Below are 19392 nucleotides of genomic sequence, written 5' to 3' on the forward strand. Positions count from 1 at the left end.
AGCCTCAGCAGCCCAAATAAATCCAAGGCACCGGAGCTCCCGATCACCAGACACCCTCTATCTTTACCCCCTGTTGGGGGGCCGAACTGGCGTCTTGTATTAGGTTCCATCCCAAAGCAGTCTCCGTTTGGCAGGGCCTGAAAGCTGAGCATGATTCTCAGTGCAGTTGTGGCTACGGCAGGGACCTCTCACTGCCGTCTCTCAGCAAATTGCAGCAGCAGCTCTGTAAATTAAAGGGGCTCCAAAAAGCAGTCCAATAAAATAGGGATCAGAGAGCAGCGTTCAACATGTTTCACTTTATCAAGACAAAGCTATATATTGGCACTTTAAATATAATTCATAAATAATGTTACTAGCTTGATGCAATAAAACAATAACACTGTACAACAAATTAATACTTTTAATTTGTTTCCTTTCTAAAAATAGTCATACATTACTAATTTGAGCTCAAGAAAAACTAAAATGATTTCAGAATGTTTTTACTAGCTCTATTTTTTGAGCTACACTACTTGCAGTATACTGTATGTACATTAGTAATATAGTCATAGTGAAAAGCTATTTTAAAATAATCTGATATTTTCTTGATAGAAATTAAATAACAGTTGCTTTAATTTCTATCAATCACAAATAAGAACACAAAACTAAACAAACATACAGCATACGAAACAAACATACAGCATACGAAACAAACATACAGCATACGAACAAATATACAGCATACGAAAGTACTATCTAATATAGTGGCCTATTCATGGGGGTGCTTTCTCTTTGCTTGTCGCTTGTACTCCTCTTCTGGGGCATCTCTTGTCACTGTCCAACAGTAATGATTCACCAACCCTGATATCTTTGTTCCATTGCTGAAATGTCTTGGTGGAATCGCTCACTATGCTTGTCACTCAGTGCACCACAGTTATCTTGTGTGGATAATCCCATGAATCGCATATATTTGAATAGGGGCGGGGACAAATAACTGATTCATTTAATTTGGTCATTAGGCCCCGCCCCCTCTGCGCGGAACGCAGATTGCTGGTAAGATTCTCTCCATTTGCCCACGTCACTAGGGATACCCTACCCTACATCGGCAAAAATGGGCTATATCTTGGAACTCAGAGCTAACTGAGAGTTTTAAATGTCATATTCATTCTTTGCATGCTGAAATCAAATAGAAGTACCGTATATACTCGAGTATAAGCCGAGTTTTTCAGCACAAAAAATGTGCTGAAAAAGTACCCCCTCGGCTTATACTCGAGTCAAGTGTAGCGCTGACCGGACGGAGTTCGGTCAGCGCTACACACTGCCAAACACACAGCCGCCGGAGCCGGCAGCTGCGTGTTTGGTGTAATCAGCAGCCGCTGAGAGTCTGTCAGACTCTCAGCGGCTGCTGCTGCTCCCACTGCGGGAGCCATCTTCCGGCTCCCGCAGTGGGTGATGGGAGACACGTCGTCATGACGACGTCTCTCCCATGCAAAGCGGCCGGAGGAGTGGACAGCGGCGGGACCAGGAGCGGGAGTTTAAGGTAAGTGTTTATTTTTTTTTTATTCTTTTCATGTCTCTCTCTACTAGGGGGGGGACTACAGGGGGCACTACCAGGGGGCGATGACTACAGGGGGCACTACCAGGGGGCATTATCAGGGGGCACTACTAGGGGGCGATTACTACAGGGGGCACTAAAAGGGGGGATTACCACTGGGGGAACTACCAGGGGAGGATTACTACAGGGGGCACTACCAGTGGGGGATTACTACAGGGGGCACTAAAAGGGGGGATTACTACTGGGGGTACTACCAGGGGGGGATTACTACTGGAGGCACTGAAAGTGGGGATTACCACTGGGGGCACTACCAGGAGGGATTACTACTGGGGGCACAACCAGGGGGAATTACTGCTGGGGGCACTACCAGCTGCTGCCATTTCCCACACTAGGCTTATACTCGAGTCAGTAAGTTTTCCCAGTTTTTTTGGGTAAAAGTAGGTACCTCGGCTTATATTCGGGTCGACTTATACTCGAGTATATACGGTAACAATTATCACATCGGAAACATTTTCATTGTTGTGCAGTGTTATTTTACCACCAATAGGTTAATAAAAATATTTTCTCATAACAAAATTATCAGTGTTACAGTATCTACCTCCTTATACATTACATAATAATTGCCTTCATTATAATGTATTATGATTCCTCTCCTTCTGATCAGAAAGATGCGGCGGTTTTACAGTGGTTTACAATGCACCTTCAAAACCACTGAATAGTAAATTGAGTGGTTTGATGCTTCAATTTGCAGGCAATATGCAGGGGTTTCAAAACCTCAGCAAAATCGATGCTTAGTAAATTTTCCATTTAAAGGAGACTCAAATGGGAAAAGCTTTATTGCTATATTTGAAATAAAAAAATGTACTTTACAGAATATTTTGGGTGAATGTAGATAATCACTGCCCTGCGCTTTGGCAGATGACCACAGTCTACTGTTCACTGTGAAGCCCACATTGTATTTATGATACAGACCTCAAAACCAAAGAGACTCAACAGGTTGCAGGTTGTGGTCCATCCAGCATTTGAAATGAGTATCCTTTTTAGGGCCACCGCTATCTTCCCTTCACAGTTAATGTTGCCTAGTACAACATACCATGAGTTGGTTTCTAAGTGCTAGTGAGTATGTACGCAAGTACTCATGTTTGGCTTAGCTTTCAGAAATGTATCCACTGTAACTTAGATCAGGTATGTCAAACTTGTGGCATGCGACGCCCTATAGTGTATCTCGACCACCTGACCGGGAATCAAATACCGTACATGCAGTACATTCCCTATCCGGCAATGCTAATACCGTACATGCAGTACATTCCCTGTCCTGCAATGCTAATACCGTACATGCAGTACATTCCCTATCCAGCAATGCTAATACCGTACATGCAGTACATTCCCTGTCCTGCAATGCTAATACCGTACATGCAGTACATTCCCTATCCAGCAATGCTAATACCGTACATGCAGTACATTCCCTGTCTGGCAATGCTAATACCGTACATGTAGTACATTCCCTGTCCTGCAATGCTAATACCGTACATGCACTACATTCCCTGTCCTACAATGCTAATACCGTACATGCAGTACATTCCCTATCCTGCAATGCTAATACCGTACATGCAGTACATTCCCTGTCCTGCAATGCTAATACCGTACTTGCAGTGCATTCCCTGTCCTGCAATGCTAATACCGTACATGCAGTACATTCCCTGCCCTGCAATGCTAATACCGTACATGCAGTGCATTCCCTGCCTAGCAATGCTAATACCGTACATGCAGTACATTCCCTGTCCTGCAATGCTAATACCGTACTTGCAGTGCATTCCCTGCCCAGCAATGCTAATACCGTACATGCAGTACATTCCCTGTCCTGCAATGCTAATACCGTACATGCAGTGCATTCCCTGCCGAGCAATGCTAATACGGTACATGCAGTACATTCCCTGTCCTGCAATGCTAATACCGTACATGCAGTACATTCCCTGCCCTGCAATGCTAATACCGTACATGCAGTACATTCCCTGCCCAGCAGTGCTAATACCGTACATGCAGTACATTCCCTGCCCTGCAGTGCTAATACCGTACATGCAGTACATTCCCTGTCCGGCAATGCTAATACCGTACATGTAGTACATTCCCTGCCCTGCAATGCTAATACCGTACATGCAGTGCATTCCCTGTCCTGCAATGCTAATACCGTACATGCAGTGCATTCCCTGCCCAGCAATGCTAATACCGTACATGTAGTACATTCCCTGTTCTGCAATGCTAATATCGTACATGTAGTACATTCCCTGTTCTGCAATGCTAATACCGTACATACAGTACATTCCCTGTCCGGCAATGCTAATACCGTACATGCAGTACATACCCTGCCCGGCAATGCTAATACCGTACATGCAATACATACCCTGTCCGGCAATGCTAATACCGTACATGTAGTACATTCCCTGTCCTGCAATGCTAATACCGTACATGCAGTACATACCCTGCCCGGCAATGCTAATACCGTACATGCAGTACATTCCCTGTCCTGCAATGCTAATACCGTACATGCAGTACATTCCCTGTCCTGCAATGCTAATACCGTACATGCAGTACATTCCCTGTCCTGCAATGCTAATACCGTACATGCAGTACATTCCCTGTCCTGCAATGCTAATACCGTACATGCAGTACATTCCCTATGCGGCAATGCTAATACCGTACATGCAGTGTCCAGGAAATCTCACAACACAGTACCGATGAAGTCACTGCTAGTGCGTCACCGGCCGGGCCAGCCCTCTCTGCCGCTCCTCCAGCCTGCCTCTACTGAATGTTCTTTCTAACTGAAGGCACCGTAGGTTGAGGCATGAGGGGGCTCTGGGCAGACATTAGGGCATGTGGAGGCTCTGGCATACGTTTGGGCATAGGGAGTTCTGAAGCCTATAAAGGGGCATGAGGGAGTTCTGACCTGGAATATAAGGGCTGCCATATATAGGGCATCAGGCAGGTCTAGGTTAGCATATAATGGGGCATGAGGGAGCACTTTATAAGAGTGGTAATAAAATGGCTTGAAATATGACAAAATGACTGTAACCCTATTGTGGTTTTGGCCACACCCTCTGGGAATCCCCTAAACTTTTCATGTTCCCTAACATGGCCCCAGGGAGGATGTGAGTTGGTCATGGCTAACTTAAGTTGGGTACATACCAGAGAGATATATCTGCACACTGAACAACCATCACTGCGGTCCCACTGTCGTACACACAGCACAATGAGCAGATATGTCTGCAGGTATAGCTGCCATGTGCTGCACAGCCGCTATGTCTGTGAACTACGTCGTTCAGACATACCGTATGTCCACACCTGCCCACGCACACACTACGTAATCCTGGTTTTATATTGTGGTCGAAAACACATTCAAGCTGATTTACTAATGTCTGATAAAACCGGATTTTAAAATCACTGCATCTATTTTTTCCACATGCTGTATGTACTAAGCAGGCAACAAAAATCTTTATTATTGTGGAAACTGTAAACATTCATTAATCATTCCAGCTGTGCAGGAGGACGCTCCAGCTGTGCAGGAGGACGCTCCAGAATTATAGAGGGCGGCCCTCATTCAGAACGTGCGCTCTGCTCAGAGCGTACGGCTCTGAATGAGGGCCTATATCTGCAGCAGTAGTCCTCTCATGGCACTAAATCTGCAGCAGTAGTCATCAAATGGCACTATATCTGCAGCAGTAGTCCTCACATGGCACTATATCTGCAGCAGTAGTCCTCACATGGCACTATATCTGCAGCAGTAGTCCTCACATGGCACTATATCTGCAGCAGTAGTCCTCACATGGCACTATATCTGCAGCAGTAGTCCTCACATGGCAGTATATCTGCAGCAGTAGTCCTCACATGGCACTATATCTGCAGCAGTAGTCCTCACATGGCACTATATCTGCAGCAGTAGTCCTCACATGGCACTATATCTCCAGCAGTAGTCCTCACATTGCACTATATCTGCAGCAGTAGTCCTCTCATGGTACTAAATCTGCAGCAGTAGTCCTCACATGGCACTAAATCTCCAGCAGTAGTCCTCACATGGCACTATATCTGCAGCAGTAGTCCTCTCATGGTACTAAATCTGCAGCAGTAGTCCTCACATGGCACTTGAGGAAGGTGCTTCTCTAGCACCAAAAACAGCTTTTTGCATATTTTAATCTGCTGTCTGGCAGTGACAAGTGGCATTGTCGTCCTGATATAAACATTTGTTGTTTCCATAGAAGTGCAAGGGCCTCCCTACGAAGTGTTCTTGTCGAAATGGCTCATTAGTAGCCGTTTGGAACTTGTGTACAATGGTATGCATTACGCTTGCGCGGAGGTGTCCAATCACTTTTGTCTACATAGTGTAGCAGTGGATATGAATCATTCCTGTGAGGCCGGGCAGAGTGAAGAGGAAAGTGGGGCAGAGCGGCAGGGGGGCCAGGGAGTGTGGCATGGGAGGCAGGACAGGTGGAATGGAGCAGAGACGGCTGGACTGTTGATGCCAGATACTGCCCATCTGGTATTGCTATTTCTCTGTACAGATGGCCTGATTTCCAGACTGTCCTGACCAATGCCGGACGGATGGAAACCCTAGTGGCAATGTAGAGATTTAGGCAAACCCCCGTGCATTTGCCACTGAGCAGAGTACACACACATATGGATGGTTCGTCCGATAGCATTTGTGAAATTAAAATTTCAGCACTAAACAAAAATTTACATTAGAAAGCGGGCTCACAGAAATTAGAAATTTCACTGCCAGAGATGAGAAAATGTTTTGCCAATTTTGCTAAATTATTGCCAATTTTTGGCTGAGTTGACAACTATTTTATATCCGGCCCTGGAGATACTCTTACCTCAGCTTGCTGCCCTTTTGATATCCTAGAAGGATACACTATTTTCAAAAAGAACAATAATGTATATGCTCAGTTAGCCTCCTGGATAACCAGTGAACTTTTACTAGTATGAGTAATGTGGAAAGAAGAGACAAAAGAGAACTTTATAGGTTAAATGAGAAATACTATATATGGATAATGACCTAAAGAACCTTATCCCAAGTATGGGGTATGAAATAAATTGTATCTGGTGTGTCAGTGACGCCATCCGTGAACTGTAGCTTTGCAGAATGTGTCTCGTGCTGCAAGACAGCAGTCCCAGACCCTTCTCGAGAAGCGCTAAAGCAGACTAAATACCTGACTGTCAAATGGCCAAATCAGCCATGGCGCACCTTAACCAAACTTGAAATATTGTGGCATAATCTTAGCCCATGGGTAGCATGAAAAGAACCTGTAGTTACTAGAGGTTCAAGTATTTCCCAACAAAGACAATATGGAGTAAATTTACTAAAGTGATTGGTTGCTATGGGCATATCTCCAATTTTAAAAACAATCAGATTCTAGCTATTATCTTCTAGAAGGTGCTAATTAAATGTTAAGTAGAATCTGATTGGTTGCTATGGGCAACATCTCCATTTCTAAAAACTCTCACTTTAGTAAATATAACCCTAAGTCTTATTTACCAAGTGCACCTGATGTACACAGTACAATGATTTGGTATTGCACATCTACAACACTTTTGCAAACTAGATATACACCTTGGTGTGTAAAGAGGGAGAACAGTCGCAGTGTGCAAACATCAAAGTACAAACTCCTATCCCTTTAGTTTAGTACCATCCTTTTTTTAAAAATATATATTTTTTAGCAGTTTATGTTCTATAATACTACTCAATTTAGCCTCATTTATAGCTTAATTTAATCAAGTTATTGAGAATGTCATTATTACTATCTTTATCACATGTAACAATTTGATCACATTGCTTTGAGAGAGTACCAATAGTGAGTGCCACTCCTTAGCCAAAGTGCAACATGGAAGTTCAGTATAGTTCTGTATAAATGACCCGAAGACAATAGGGGCGCTCCCACACACACCTTGCAACCTATCTGCGCTGACTAATCACTGGGTTTGGCAGACATCAACTGGCTCAGAATAGGTGAACGGTCTGGGGATGGAGCGTTGCTGTCCGGCACACAGCCCACCAAGACTTAGTGCAAGCCTGTGCCAACGACTGCCAGCTCTGAGGAGGTGCAAAAGCTTTGTGGCAATATCTATGCACAGAAAGGAATGTCTGTAAATCTTCTCTTTTTAACATCTTTAAATGCACTGAAAGAACCTTTTATGTGCATTGGTGCAATAGCAAGAATAATTACATATGTTACTATGCGTGTCCAATGTGCTTTGTAATTGAGATTCTGGACCTGATTCTATATCACACCCAAAAGTGCACAAAGCATCTACTGGTGGTCGCACAACTGCGACTTTATGCAATTGCCAATACAAACTCCTTCCCATGTTTACACCCAATTGGCCAAATGTGCAAGGACTGAGACACCCACTTTTAGCATCCGTACACGCTGTAATACTAATTAATGCGTCCTTAGGTGCCACCTTCAGTCGCACCATCGAAACTTGCACCAGCCCTATGGCAGAGCCATTTTCCCTGTCTGGCTGTGGCCTCCTATGCCTGTGGCGGTACGTCTGGGAACTTCAGCTGCTTGCATTGATGCGTCCCAAACACTCCTATGCTCGCTGAACGGACCATTCTTTTGCTGCACTACTAGCAACCTCCTAGTCACCTACCAGGAACGCCCATCACTTTTCCACAACATTTCTGATACCATCTGACTTGATCGCAACGCAAAAAGATCGCTCAGCTACGGAATTATCGGCATTGTGTGCGGATTGCGTGTGACTCAAAATTAGGCACTCTATGACAAGCCATTTATCACCATAATTATTAATATTATTAATAATAATTATTTTATAAATTACTGCCTAAATCAACCAGCATATGTGGGCCCCTGTCCCTTATTGCGCTGTATATTTTCTTGGAAATGGCACACCTGGCTTACAGTATGTTGCAAAGTCATGTAGGTGTTATGGACTGAATGTGAGTAGTTTGCATTTGGTAATCTCACACGTTACAGTGCACAATCTCATTGTTTTTAGTTATTGATTTATTATCAAAACCAGTCAGCAAAGCTTGCCATTGGCAAGATCAATACAATAGGGTAATTGTTCATCTATTTCATTCTGTCACGTCTGCCGGAGAACTAATAGACACAAAGATCATCAGCACATTTCCTGCTGTGGTTGTTTCCTAGAAAGCACTACAGCAGGTTTTCCATAAATTGTATTTATTAACAGTGAAGGTGTGACTGGCTACAGTGTTTATTGTTACCCATGGATGCTCTTATGTCATGCACATTCATATATTGTGTGTAACTGTTCTTTTACATCATTTTTCTTGATAGACTGGGATGTAGTTAAATTGTCATCATTTACAATGCCGACAATGACCATACAGATTATGTAGAACCAAACCTAGTCAGTCTACCACTTGTATGAAAATGGCCATGCTAAAGTGGCTCTGCAGGATGTGAATCTACACCAATAAGGTTGAAGTCTGGGGGCTGAAAAGGGTAATATTCTACCAGTAAATGGGTACATCTATAGTCCAAAAGGCACGGTGATGGGCAGGTTGGTGATTGTCTAAAATACCCTGATTTTGTAATCAGGAATATTGACAATGACGAGTAACATTAGTTTATCCCTGATGCAGCATTCTGGTAAGTTAAATCACAATGCACACTCTGCACCAGCACTAACTGAGGAAAGAAGCTGTTGCCTTGGCAGATAGGACTTGGTATGTAAATCTTACTTCTAACCCTTTTCCACTGCCGAAATAACCCGGGTTATTGCCAGGTCTACCCGGGTTGCAGCTTTGTGTAAAAGAGTCTTTAAAAATAACCTGGGTCGAGTGACCCGAGGACCAGTTGGTCGCTACAAGGGTTGAACCTGGGAAGGACCCGGATAACTGTGCTGTGTAAACGGCGCGACCCGGATAATCCTACGCAAAAAAGCCGCTGATTGGAGCTTCAGTGAGCAGTCACCACCCACTTTTTATAACCTTATCTTTGTGAGCCTGAATAAAGGCCATTTCTAATGACTGACATACACAGGATTTGCAGGACAGACCCTGGTTCAGTGTAAACGTGGCTGACCCGGGAATAACCTTATCTGCATCTTTATGCTAATGCTGCAGCTGGCGGGAATTGTACAGAGATACCCATCGGCTACAGCTCTAATCAGCCGCTTTGCGTAAACCGTTGCACCATCAAACGCCATTGGTCACATATTAGATCGGATATTAGAGCAGCATTATGTCCGTCTGAACATGGACGCTGATGCCAGTGCAACTGCAATAAAAGATGCAGTGCTGGCCCCTACACACCCGCATCTGATTAGCCACACCCTGTTACCTCCCAGGGAAATTGCTTCTCTCTGCAATAGAATTCTTTCTGCATCCCCTGGTGGTAACCATCGGGGCTCATGAGCAATGCAACTCAGACACATGCGCAGTGCAAATAACATTGGACAACTGCGACCACCCCTGTATCAGGCCCTGAGTTTCTGATTCACAGTTGCATGCAACTCTGCTCTGCAGATGGATCTTGTGATTCTTAGTAACTGAGCAGGTGACTGAGATGAGCAGCTATGGGTGACTCAGAGGGGTACGTATCTCTTCCACACCTACTGGAACTGGGTGGCAGCAGGGAGATCGCACATAACATAACTGTGACATAGGCGTGTAAAGATAATTGCAGGACATTCAGAGTTGTATACAGAGATCTGTTTGCTTTCCGATGGATCACTTGCACCGAGGATGGTGCTGGTGCAAATGTGCGCTGATCCTGACGATGGCTACTTTCACAAGCGGATGGATGGGGATGCGGTTACATAGATGCAGCCGACTCTCAATTCAGATGGATGGTCACATTTATTTGCATGTAACTCTGAATCAGGCCCCAAAACCTTAGAATGGGCCTACAGTGGCAGTGCTGATGGCTCTTCTTTCTGCTGTAAAACAGTGGGATCTGGTTTCTTGTTAAGGTCCGAACACCCACAACTGGAAACCCATTTCCGCTTTGTTAATGATTATTGGCTTTGCAGCTATGACAGACCTGTGCCATATGGCTTCCATTTGTCAACATTGATCTTACATAATCATGACAATTATTTGGCCACAATGATTCAGTCCAGTCATTTGATGTGACTGAATAGCCTACGGATTGGCACAGTGATCATGTGACTGTATTTTCTACTTGTCTGAAAACTTCTGAAAGCTCACATCTGCAGTCTATTGGGGACCCTGACACACTGCAATTTGCAGCAAAGGACTATCAAACTACAAACCAGTCAGAGACTAGGCAGAAAAATCACTGTGTGTCTGGGCATCTTATGGGGATGCAGTTAATAGACCAGCGGACCCAATGCCGCCGGTCTAAATAGCGACTGGACCTGCCCGACAAGGGACTTAAGATAGGTGTCGAAATGCCGACCCCTATCTTAATCCAGACGCCGGAGGACCGACCCCTGCCATCCCGATCGTCCGCTGACGGGTAAGTATAACACACAGCCCAGCGATGGGGGGGTTAGGGACCCCTGGGGTCACTTAGGGTTAGGTACCCCCCCTAGGGGTAGGTTAGGGTTAGGCACCCGCCCGGGTGGGTTAGAGTGCGAGTAGGACGGGTTAGGATTAGGCACCCCTGGGGGGAGGTTAGGGTTAGGCACTAAGAGGGGAGGTTAGGGTTAGGCACCCCTAAAGGAGGGTTAGGGTTGGGGGGGAGGGGAGGGTTAGGGTACTTACCAACGCCCATCGGGATCTCTCACTGTCGGACTCTCACTGTCGGGATTTGAACCGACGGCTGTTGAGCCGCTGGTATTTCAATCCCATTCCATTTTAAGAATTTAGTGCAAATAAATGCAAATGGTACTGTACCTTTGTTATAGTTAGACTGGTTTTATTCTGACTATTCCTTTTAGTCACATAATGACATGTCTCGGCATTGTTCTATGAAAGGAAAACATGCTGTGCAAGGTGACATGAATGTAAACAACTGAAGACATTTAGTAGTGGAATTTGCTACAATCAATATGACTGTATCAATATTGCACAGTGTCTTCATGAAATGCAAAAGTTCACCCGCCAACCAGTTAATCAATGAAAACCTTTCCCCTTTCTAGCACAACATAATGACTTCCATGATTAAATTCTAATATACTTTTCTTTATCTGCAGTGTAAGCAAATCCTTGTACGTTTATTCACTGTAGCTCCAAGGTTCTTCCCTTTTTTGTTATACATTCAGTCGTTGAGATTTGAAATATTGAACATATTTAATCTTTCTGAAAGCAGCACTATGAAATGGCTGTGGAAATTAGACTGACCGCCCACTTGTGTCACCTGACTTATTTAAGATGTGTTGTGTTATTGACGAGGTTTGGAATGTTATGTTGTAAAAAAACACGGCACATCCTGAGATTAGGAACATTGAATTTAAGGAACGAGCTGCTATATACATAGACGTTTCTATTTTCCTCTTTCTAAATGATATACAGTACATTCAGAAGTAAGATATCTGTGTAGTAAGTATAGGTCAATGTAATAGTGTTCAGTGAACTCATAAGCCACTGAGATATAATATGACTGGTCCCCGCATTTGTGTAATGAAGAGGATATTTTATTTATTTACCATAAACTGCAGAGTCCTGATGTTCTCACCCCTATCTCAGCCTGTTGATGGTTCATTCTCCAGGGAAGAACAAGTTATACATTTCTCTATATAGTGAGCAGTGAAGTGTATCCAGAACAGTGATTGGATGGCACAGCAGCCTGTTCAGTTGACGCTACCTTTGATTCGAAAGGTGTTGATCCCCATGATTTATGCTAGTCAGAGGAAGGGGGTTTGATTTATCAAAAGCAAAAAACAACAGCAAGCACCACTTTAAGTTCTGATACCAGAACACACAATTTATGATTTTATGTTGGGTAGCTCCACTACCAATTACCACATATCATTTTTCAACTTTGGTATTCTGGTACTCGAAGCTCAACATCACTAATTGTGATTTTTAGTGCGGATTTTTATGGGATGATAGGTAAAATAGCGATGTTGCTGGTCTCCGTGTGACATTCTGTTACAGCACATTATGGCTGAGCCGCTCATTGAATTGCCTTGTGTCCTATTAACCCAGCTTGTACTGCTCAATGAATGGTACATGTCTGCTATTGTCTAATCAAGTGGTCAATAACATCTGTGAAACTTTCTATTCTTGCACCTCTAATATGGATCAATTTAATTGTTACTGACCTGTGTTTACTTCAACTGTGGTTGCTCATTTTCCTACAATACAAACCCGCGATACACAACTGACATTGCCTTTTTTTTTTTTTTTAAATAGATTCTAATCTAATATCATAGTTGATTTTTTTTTGTAAATATTTATTTGATGAAATTCAGAAGTAAGATTGTTCTGTTTTTTTATTCGGGTTTTCTAGAAGTTCTAAATCAGGGGTGGGGAACCTTTTTTCTGCTGAGGGCCATTTTGATATAAATAACATTATTTGCGGACCCAGTGCAGGCCACACCCCCTCCGCGTGATGTCACATGGGGGGGCAACAATCACCGCTGGTTACAGCAATGCCTGGAGCATCCTGAAGATGGTCCGGGGAGCTGTAAGAGTAGCGATGTGACCGTCTGAATCATCCTAAAGATGCTCCAGACAGCACTGCTGCATAGATTTTACCTGCAGGGTGACATTCTAGGCACCCTGCTAGCCAGGTGAGGCTAGCAGAAAAAAGCTCAGAGGGCCAGACCAAATTATTCCGTGGGCCTTATACGGCCCCCGAGTCTGAGGTTCCCCATCCCTGTTCTAAATGATATAAGAGAATTGTATAAAAATAAAATTGCTAACTCATAACCTTTATTCTACCACACATTTAATCTCTATTTGCATTATGAATGTTTCCTCTTGCATATTCTATGTTCTGTGAAACACACAACTACAGACTTGCCAACAACAAGCAGAGAGAGGCTGAATGTAGTTTTCTCCTAGGCACAAAGGCCCTCATTCAGAGCCGGACGCTCTGAGCAGAGCGCACGCTCTGAATGAGGGGCATCCTCCATAATTATGGAGCGTCCTCCTGGACGCTCGTATAGCTGTGGGTCACCACCCACAGCCTATACGAGCGTGCAGGTTGATGGCCGCGATGGTCTTGACCATCGCGACCATCGCCACTGCGAGCCGGAGTCTGCGGTTGAGTTTCTCAACCGCAAGGCCCGGAGTGATTTTGGCTCTATCAGAGCCAAAATCACTCCCACTGACATCACTAGTGTCAGTGGGAGTGAACTAGTGATGTCAGTGAAGCCGGCCCACTAGTGATGTCAGTGGGCCGGCTTCTGACGGTAGGCGTTCCCTTGGGAACGCCCCCGTCTGGGAGGCATGCCCACCAAAGGGGGCGTGCTGTCAATCAACATCGACAGCACGCCCCCTTTGATCAGACACAACGAGCGAAGGAAAGTCCTTCGCTCGTCGCGTCTGGCGCATGCGCACGACTGAGCTCCCGCCGTCGTGCGCATGCGCAGTGCACACCATCGACCCACTTGCGAGCGGACAGCCGCTTGCGAGTGGGTCTGAATCAGGCCCAAAGTCTTTATGATCTATAAATAAGAACAGGGAGAGAACTTCTTTACTAGTTTTAAGTAAATAATGAGCTTGTAATGCTTGGTATTACATGGAGCAGCCTCACTGTTGAAGTTTTAGCAATATTAAAACACGTAATTTAGAGAATACCTAAGGTTGCAATTGATACATTACAATGTGTTTTATTTGAAGGTCTACGAATCCCAGCTAACTGTGAGCTTGTGGTAGGGGGAGAACCACAGTGTTGGGCAGAAGGACATTGCCTTCTGTTTGATGACTCCTTCCTGCACACTGCATTTCATGAAGGTAGGTGGACTTCAGCTTTATATACTTTACATTACATTCTGTATTTTGTAAATAGTAAAGTGGAAATAGACACGGGTTCATAAACCTCAGCCTTTCATAAATTGTCATTATGTTAATCCAGCACAAGGCCTAGCTTTTTTTTCTCACCTTAGTATAATTTAACTGCTCCATTCCTTTTATTAATGAGCATCTGAACCCCCTCTATATGTTCTACGTTATTTTTCCAGTAATATGTATGAAACTGAAGGGTCGATGTACTAAGCCTAGAACGGAAATAAAGTGCTAACGTCTTTTGCTTTTTTTTCCCAGATTAGAGACCGAGGGGTCTATGTACTAATCCTTGGAGAGAGAGAGAGAGAAATAAGATGGGTACACACTAGATGATATATTGGACGATATGTCTTTTTTGGACGAATCAGAACAGCAAATGAATCTGTGTGTACATACAATTACGCGCTTCCGCAAATCATTCGTCGCATCTTCAGATCTGTCTGCAGTGCAGGCCAATCTGAATATTCAAGGAAGGACACCATGCTTCTGGATGCGGCGGGGGATTGTGCAGTGTGTACGGACCGCACAATATATCGTGCCGTAGCTGGGTACACATATCTAGTGTGTACCCAGCAATAAAGTACCAATCAATCGGCTCCTGTCATTTATCAAACACGGCCTGTAAAGTGACAGGAGCTGATTGGTTGGTACTTTGTCTACTTTATTACTCTCCAAGGCTTAGTACATAGACCCCTAAGGGCCTGATTCAGAGGTGCACGCTATTGCAGTCGTGACTATGTCTTTTGCTACAGGACAACTGCGTCTTTATGCTAATGCTACAGCACTGCTGTGCACATTAAGATGCACCATCGAACATTGTACGAGGCCATTGGAGGCGCAGATTATCGGCAAAGATCCGCAAAAAAATGCATTCGCCGACCGCGATACGCGCATGTCTGGCTAAACAAACCCCTGTTACCATCCAGAAACACCCACTGAAATTGCCTCTCTGCATCCATATTCATTCTGTGGCCCCCGCCAGTAACTATGGGGATACATGTGCAGTGTGGCTCAGACGTATGCGCAAACTGAAAACACTGACCACTCGCTGGCTGCACCGCCACTACGTCTACTTCTATATCAGGCCCTGGGGACCTGATTCAGAGATGCACGCTAACTGCACGCAGTGCCAATATGCACGCAGCTGGCCAGTGATGGAAGTACTGTAAATGCGCCAGATTTGCTCTGCGAGTGCATCCAAACAGTTACTGCCAGGAGACGTAGAACAATTTTGGAAGGAAGAGCAGAAGATTTCAGTGAGGGTTTCTGAGAGGCAACATGGGTTAGCTAGCCAGGAGTGTCGCTGGCAGTGACTGCATCAGAGACACAGTAGCGCTGGCACAGAACGCCATGGTCAGACTGAGAAATTACACCTGCAATAGGACCTGTTATAGGCTTTGATATTGTGACTAATGGTGCATCCGGAGAAGCACCGAGATGTATTAGCGGAGCTTCCTGTAAGCATCTCAGTGGGATCAAAATCATTGCTGCAATACCATAAAGACGCAGCCGCCTCTGCGTTCACATCTGAATCAGAGCCTAAGTCACACACAGAAGTACATGAGATGTGAGCGCTAGTAGTCATTGTACCCTTCCTTTGTGCATTTGTCACATTAGGCATGCGAATTGGATGCAAATTTTTGGAAGAAGTCTCTGGCAGGATGATTGCTGATTAAGTCGCATAGTCTGTGGTGCACAAAGGGGGGCTACAGTGTATGTGGACACATCTCTATATATACATTACATATGGGAAATATTGGACCTTCTACTATTAGTGTTGTCCTGAAATTGATACCAGATGCGGATTGGGGTAACCCTCTGGACACTCTCCTTATGAAGCATCCTCAGCAGTTCAGCACTATTTCTTCACTATTTGTTGGGCCTCTTTGGACCACTCCTTTTTTAGGATGGGTATTGCCAAATGGTTGGAATGCTTCCCCTCTCTATCAATAGAAGGACTTCTCAAGATGTTATCCTATTCTCCGTCTACGTTCCCTTCTGCTATGTATTCTGAAATATTTCTCCTCATAGGGTTTTTAATAGGGCATACAGAGCTTTCCAGCGCACCTAAGTGTTAGCACTTCCCAGCTGACCTGAACCACTGTCTCTGGGTCTGCCTGATAATTAGGTGTTTTTGGATGTTTGTTTGGAGCTTTACTTTTTGAAGATCTGGTTAATTATACCTTCCTAACCACTGAGTGGGCAATTTTTCTTATCCTGCCCCCTAGTAGTAGAACCTGGAAGAGTTAAGAATTTATTATTAGCTGTTGTGGCACCTGCTCTTAAAAATATATTCCCCTATGGATCCAAAGTACCCCCCCCCCCTATCCCTTCTCCTATTTATAGAGAAACTTTTCTCTCTCTTTCGTGTGATTTGTTTGGTGGCATCTCTTCAAAGTGGGACAGTTTCATTGACACCCTTCCAAGCTCCACTAAGGAGCTTATTCAACAATGCCTGTGTAATACCCTGTGGTATGAGACCCTTGTACAGGACCAGCCCAACTTTTATTTGCTTTATTTGCTGACCTCCTCCTGCATGCTTTGGGGAGGGGGAAGTACGGTGGTTTCTGATGAACACTCATTAAGTTAATATTTTGTATTCTTGCTTAATTGTAATACAGTATCACTCTCATCTCAGTTTATTGTTGTTATTTTGTAATAAAGAAAAAATGTTTATATAAAAAAGTATATCTGTCATAGCTGTTTATTCTAATGTTTATATCACTCATGTATTATTATAGCATGAAGCCTTACATATATGTATATATTGGTGTCCTAGGTGGAGCCGAGGAAGGACCACGAGTGATTTTCATGGTTGATCTGTGGCACCCCAATGTGGCAGCAGCTGAACGCCAAGCCCTGGATTCTATATTTGCACCTGGACGCTGAGTCAGTAAAACCACTCTTGCAACCAAACATCTATGCTCATGGGATATTGCCTCAAAGAAAAGCTTGTCTCTAACAAAACCCATTCTGTGTATATGAACTACATCTTATGTTATCTATTTACCATTGGCTTCTCCATAGGTTTATATCGTAGAAATTATGTGATGAGGAATCATATGCATCAGCCAACGTGCAACTCTCTGGCATGAATGAGCACTGAACTCTACTTTAGCAGAGGATGAGCACTTGATATGGTGGCTAAAGACTCCTGGCGCCATATGTAATAAACAGCACAAAACAACCTTCAGCTTAAATGCTTATTATTTAATGAGGCAGGAGCTGGGAGAAAAGCAATAGGCGCACATAGTGTCATAGAAGCATTCAGGGAATGGCTGGAAGGCTCCACAACGCTCAGTTTTGTTCTCCCCTTAATAAGGTTAAGCAAGACTATATTATCTCACATTGCAGCTAATGCCATATTTTTCATTCACTACTAGAATGCAGCACTACTATAGTATGTTTGATGTTGCTACTGTATATTTATACACCTCTGAAATACACATTTGGGGAAGACCTAAAGCAATGTATTTTTGACATGAAGAAGACCATGTTCCTTCAGGTTCACGGCAGAACGGATCAGCCATGTAGGATTACCTTCTAGCTCACGCACATATGTTGGGCTGATTACACCCACATTAATCATATGGGAAAGATCTTCCTCAGCTCAGCCATGACTAGAACAAAAATAAGTAAGGTCTTTTTTAAACAAGCTTCAGTACTGCATTATATGACAATTGTATACCATATAAAGTTCTTACGAATGCAGTTGATGACATTTAGCTCACAAAATTCTAATAAATAAGTGGACTTTTCTTAACTGGTCCAAATTTCTAAAGACTGATTTTTCTTCTTTTAAATTAACAAGTAGGTATGATTATTACAAATAAAATGTCTATAGATTTATCGTAACATGTTTAAGAGCTCACTTGTGGGCATTGGAAGGGCTTGGTCAAGGTTATTTTTAAAGAATTTCAGAGATCTATGTTTATCCGACCAAAGGGTTTTTGTTTTTTTGTTTGATATAAGGAACATTTCCAGTTTGTCTGTTTAGTGTTCTGGTTCCGGATTAAAGGACCTCTGTTTATGGCGAATGTAAAGCAGCCATTTTGTCTTTAAAGTGGAAATTTTTTTATTTTCATTTTTTTGTCTTGTACTATCGCAGTGCAACAGACTCCATTCTGTTCCGTAATAAAAGCTAGAAGCGAAAAAAAAAAAGTTATTTGCCGTTTCTTTTTTTCAAGAAGTACACATACAGAGGGTATATTATGTAAAGCAGTGGTTCTCAAATTCTGTCCTCAGGACCCTACACAGGTCACTATTTCCTGGTCACCCAGCAGGTGCTCAGGTGTATTCCTTACTCACTGACACATTTTAAAAACTCCACAGGTGCAGCTAATTATTTCACTTGCGATTCTGTGAGGAGACCTAGACCACCTGAACTGTTTTGGGCCCTGAGGACCGAGTTTGAGAACCTGTAGTGTAATGCATAAGACTTGGAGGGAAGTCTGTTTTACATGTGTCATGATACTAGTAATAAAACAAACTGTATGTGTGGAATAATACCACTAGTTTTATGTTCCACCACCCTGGAGATTACAGCTTCCAGGTGCACTCAGGCCAGAGCACACCTTCACAGTAGAGCCTCATACGTGCTGATTACAATGGCACAGACTGCAGGTGCCTGGGGGTAAATCTACTTAAGTTTGATTACAGATTCATTTTTGTGAATCTCTGAGATCGAATTGAACTCGAACAGCAAAATCCCTTAGCAAATCTCAAATCTACTAATAATGGATTTTTCTTTCAATTTTCAACTCTTAATTCAATCTTGTTTCAGTTTAAGAAGAGATTTGCTGTTCGATTTTGCATGATCATGTCCAAATCAAACAGCAACTCCCACTCCAAAATGAACTTCAAAGCCCCAAATGAATAGAACTGCTTCATGCTTTCATTCTCAGCATGAGCAGTTCGATTTGACACAGATACATGCATACATCAGTGAAATGCA

General features: G+C 43.6%; 1 protein-coding gene across 2 annotated transcripts in view; it reads left to right on the forward strand.

Annotated features, from left to right (window-relative positions):
- Positions 1-18592, forward strand: part of ASPHD2 (aspartate beta-hydroxylase domain containing 2) — a 106330-nt gene extending 87738 nt beyond the window's left edge. For both annotated transcript variants that reach the window (XM_088467932.1, XM_088467931.1), the window contains 2 exons: positions 14274-14387; positions 17218-18592. In XM_088467932.1, the coding sequence (XP_088324058.1) occupies positions 14274-14387; positions 17218-17327 (224 nt within the window). In that variant the 3' untranslated portion in view covers positions 17328-18592. The remainder of the gene's footprint in view (positions 1-14273; positions 14388-17217) is intronic.
- Positions 18593-19392: the final 800 nt, after the last annotated feature.

This window comes from Taudactylus pleione, unplaced genomic scaffold, assembly GCF_031769625.1.
Source record: "Taudactylus pleione unplaced genomic scaffold, aTauple2 ptg000078l, whole genome shotgun sequence".
In the NCBI taxonomy this organism is placed as follows: domain Eukaryota; kingdom Metazoa; phylum Chordata; class Amphibia; order Anura; family Myobatrachidae; genus Taudactylus; species Taudactylus pleione.